This window comes from Ananas comosus, linkage group 7, assembly GCF_001540865.1.
Source record: "Ananas comosus cultivar F153 linkage group 7, ASM154086v1, whole genome shotgun sequence".
In the NCBI taxonomy this organism is placed as follows: Eukaryota; Viridiplantae; Streptophyta; class Magnoliopsida; order Poales; family Bromeliaceae; genus Ananas; species Ananas comosus.
The window spans coordinates 8309932-8314243 of NC_033627.1; the positions used below are offsets into that span (position 1 = coordinate 8309932).

At 49.4% G+C, this 4312-nt stretch overlaps 1 protein-coding gene across 1 annotated transcript in view; it reads left to right on the forward strand.

Moving 5' to 3' along the window:
* The window catches only part of LOC109713233, a 3412-nt gene extending 3132 nt beyond the window's left edge, over positions 1 to 280 (forward strand). The window contains exon 3 of the mRNA XM_020237229.1: positions 175 to 280. Within this exon, the coding sequence (XP_020092818.1) occupies positions 175 to 280 (106 nt within the window). The remainder of the gene's footprint in view (positions 1 to 174) is intronic.

Consider the following 4312-nt stretch of genomic DNA (forward strand, 5'->3'; position numbering starts at 1 on the left):
AGAGCGAGTTCGCTCATCTGGGCCAGACCAAGTACATACGCCCGCTCGGGGCTCTGTCGTGACCCCTCCGTGCTGCCCGCTGGATAGGTCCAAAAATGGAGTCCTGGTGGAGTGCCAGAAGAGGTCCCGCTGTCTGGACCCTGCGAATGCTGGGCAAGGATGCCGCAATGGCAGGCGGCAAAGGACTCCTCAGGGCAGTCCGAGCCTGAAGTGGCGACTCATGCTGGCGCACGACGAGAAGCACCGCGCCGCCGGCTGCGCATTACACTGTCGTGGGTAATGATGGGGCCGCCCACAGATCACAGGCGGGTACGGGGAGGCCTACGCGAGAACGGCTCCGGGGTCTCCTGACTTTGAGTACTGGCCGCGGTCGATCGGGAGGAGAGCGGTACGGACGGCAACCTGGCTCCGCTCTGGGGAGATGCTCGGCGGCCTCCGCTGATGCACGTGTCTGACTCGCACCCCTCAGCCGCTGGCGAGCATCTCCCTGCTTCCCTTTCATCCAGCTTTCGCAAGGGACGCTCTCTGGGCAGATCCCCGCCGCTGCTCAACTATCAATGCTGCGATTCCAGCAACCTCCCGTAGTCTGTGAGTTGGAAGAACTGCACCAAGCCGGAAGATGAAGAACCGCACACCGCGCTCAAAGATGCGGGCCTGTCGGATACGGTCGTCCGTACCACAAAAGGCACACAGTGGAGTAATCGAGAAAACTCCATCTCGTACTCAACTACGGACCGCTCATCCTGGCGCAAACTGCGCAAGTCCTGCTCCATCTTCCTCTTGACGCTAGTAGGAAAGTAGTGCGCCAGAAGAAGCTCCTTAAATCGCGTCCATGTGATCGCTGTCAAGTCGGTGCTGGGGTTGTCTTGGATATCCAACCACCAACGGTAGGCCTCGCCGTCCAGAAAGTGAGTGGCGAGCCAAACTCTATCCCGCTCCTCCACAAAGGTATCTCGAAAAAGTTTCTCCATATGCATCAACCACTTCTCAACAATCCAGTGGTCGACATTCTCGCCATCAAACATCCTCGGGCTGCACCTCCTGAACTCACTGAGGCGCTCCATAAGCCGATCTCGCTCGGCTCCCTCGGCCATCACGGGGAAAACCGCCCCCGTCACCGGTCTCTGCACAGGGGGTACCGCAGCCACCTCCTCCCGAGGTGTGGTCGCCGGTGCCGCACGGGAAGAACTGGGCGCAGGGGACTGCGCCCTCGGTGCGACGTCCACCACGGGTGCTGGCGGTGTAGGGCCCTGGGTCTCCCTCGAAGCTGCCGCCTGCTGAAGTAGGAGGTCCTCCAGATGCTTCATCCGCGCCTCCTGCCGCTGAGCCACCTCAGCCTGTCGCTGCGCCGCTGCCGTCTGCTGCGCCAATAGATCAGTGAGGACCGCAAGCTGGGCCCTCAAGTCACGGACCTCACTAGATCCGGAAGTAGCGGAGGTCTCGACCTCCTCGGGGTGTGCCGCATCATCCGCCCCGGCAGACTGGGAGCGTGTAATCGGCATCGTCACTACAAAGCATAAAAGCGCAAGTTAGTAACCCACGCTATCGCATCCCCGCTCAAATAGATAAAACCCCAAATCATGCGAAAGTAAAGAAGTGTCCTTCACTACTAACTCCCGATGTTACGTTGTCGGCCGCCAACGTAACCCTCTGCGAAGTTAGAAGCCATACACTCCGATCAAACCCTAACTTTTTAGAGTTGTCATAAACCCAATCATAATACTTTCGCCCACAAGTCGATTAGACCTCGTCTCTCACGAGCCTAATTCCTATAGTCCAACCGGCCTAAGGTTTGCTAGGTCCACTAAGACTCAACCCTAGGCTCTGATACCAAATTAATCTGTCACGCCCCGGGACCGGCGGAGGCCCTCCCGGTAGCGTGCCCAGACCCGCCATATGTCTACACATATAAGGCGTCTACAACAAAAGCGGAAGTAAAAGCAAGAGATAGAACAAATACAAGAAATGAAATAACGAGCAACTAATGATATCAGAGCAAGTAAAGTTCTATCATCTATACTAAGGTAAAGAAATAAAGCTAGTCATAAGTAGTACAAAAATGGTGGTCTCTATACATATGCGGGTACATCTCTCAACCTCTCACAAAAAGAAAACACGAGAGGTAGACCACCTATCGAACGGTCCCTCGGTAAGCGCGCTAGCCCGAGGCGATACCCTTTTCGCGATCCCTGGCCTCACCCTGAGTGGAAGGCTCTGAAAAACATCGAGAAAAAGAGGGCGTGAGAACTATAATTTATAGTTCCCAGTGGGCAATTACTGACCTCAGCTCTTGCTCCACTAGGCCCCAAAAACAAGGGTAAGTAACGATAATAATACAAGCAATAAGGAGCATATACATAAACTGCTGAAAGAAAGCATAATTGGAATGCTAGTCTACTGTGTCTCAAACAAGCATGATGTCAACCAAAATGTACATCTATTCTATCATTACGATTAAGTCCAATCACACTAGTTTAATGTTGTTAACCTTTGTCAATACATAATGTTGTAGTTCTAATATGGCAACCAAGTATACTACAAGTCTCACACTATGCTAAAAGCATGTAAATGTAACCCCAACTACTAAGTCTATCTAGTAGTGATCATTCATCCTCAACCCCGTGTCGATTTTCATTTCCAAGTAGGGACTTACCCAAGGTAGTCCAGCTTGTGCCGCCTAAGTGCCTGTGGTAGCCCGACATTCCTACTCTTGGAATGTGTCTGTCCCTACTACTACCAAACCGTAAGCTCCTAAAAACCGCACGACGATCAAAAGTCGTGCAGGCTAAACGTCCGGAGTCCGTCTTGTAGGAGCGACTCTAACAAGCATTGGCGAAGACGCACAAATGCAAGTCAGCATAGCCAAGTCTCAAATACCAATCCTCATGTCCTAACATGGACTATAAGTAGCATTCCGAAATATCTAAGTCTAAGTCCACAGTGAATTTCAAACATGCTACGACTATGCCTCTTGAATGAACTTAGGCAATCGATGTTCCAACGCGACGTTTTCCCATCTCTCACAATGGCCTATAAACCAGCTAGTGTCGGGGTTCTCACAATCTCGAGCTCAATGCCGCTTGATGGCATTACCTCTCTCATACGCATGATATCAAGTCGAATTCCTTACATAAAAGCAAATTGTCATCTTTCATGTCCAAAATTTAACCTAGTTTAAACGCATGAATCGATTAGCTCATTTACTTTTAAGAACCATATGAAAATCAAATCATCATATAGAATGCACATCAACCAAGATCTATCAACGACAACGTCTCTAACTACATAAGTCCAAAATACCATCATATATAACAATGTCATTTTAAGCATTAAAAATCATAATAAATACATAATAGAAAAGCATGAATAATAGTAACAAAGCACTATCACCAAATAGTGAGATTTTCTATATCAAAGCTAGGTCAAACCCACGACGAAACACGACTTTTATCGTTTGCTGGAAACGGAGGTTTCCACACTTTCTAGCACCCAGTAACATCAAAATGTGTCATCCAATTCGATAACGAAAGCGATAAGCTGTCGATCATTAACCAAAGAAGCAAAAGGGCCTAAACTTCACCTCAAGAGTAAAATCTTCTCCTAAAGCTCAAAGAAGAGACTAGACACCTCCAATCTAAGACCTCTAAATAAGTCTAATCCAGACACAATAGCTCAAGCCCAAAAACGAAAATGCCGCAAAATAAACCCTAAAATCTCCCAAATCTAGGGTTTCATCTCAATGAAACTTTACAAAACCAAATAAGGAAAGATCCTGCCACTACCTCTAGAACTCAAAAAACACTCAAAGTCCTCACCTTCAAGTAACTTCCCTCAATCAAACTCCAAAATCCGAAGTCCCAAACTACCAAACAATCGTGAAATAAGCTCCAAAGGAAAAAAAGAAGAAAATCCAATCAAGAACATGCAAAAAGGAATCAAATCCCAAAAGATTGTGTTGGAGCTCCCTAACCTGGTTCTCCACTCTTCTCAGCCCAGGGGAGAGCCCTAGGGGCGTGGGTGCTGATATAAGAAGCCCACAATCGCAAATAAGCCCCTGCAGAGCAAACTGTGCAGATTCTGCCTCCTTGTACCGGTACACGGGATCTTGTACCGGTACAAGAGCTGCGAAAATCCAAATCCGAGGCTCAGGTGCGCGGTCCTGCGGCACTGTACCGGTACAGGCCCGATGGCTGTACCGGTACAACCATCAACATTGTACCGGTACAAGACCATCCTTGTACCGGTACAAGACCTGCGAAAATGCAAACCGAGGCTCGGGTTTGCGAGTTCTCGGCTCTGTACCGGTACAAGC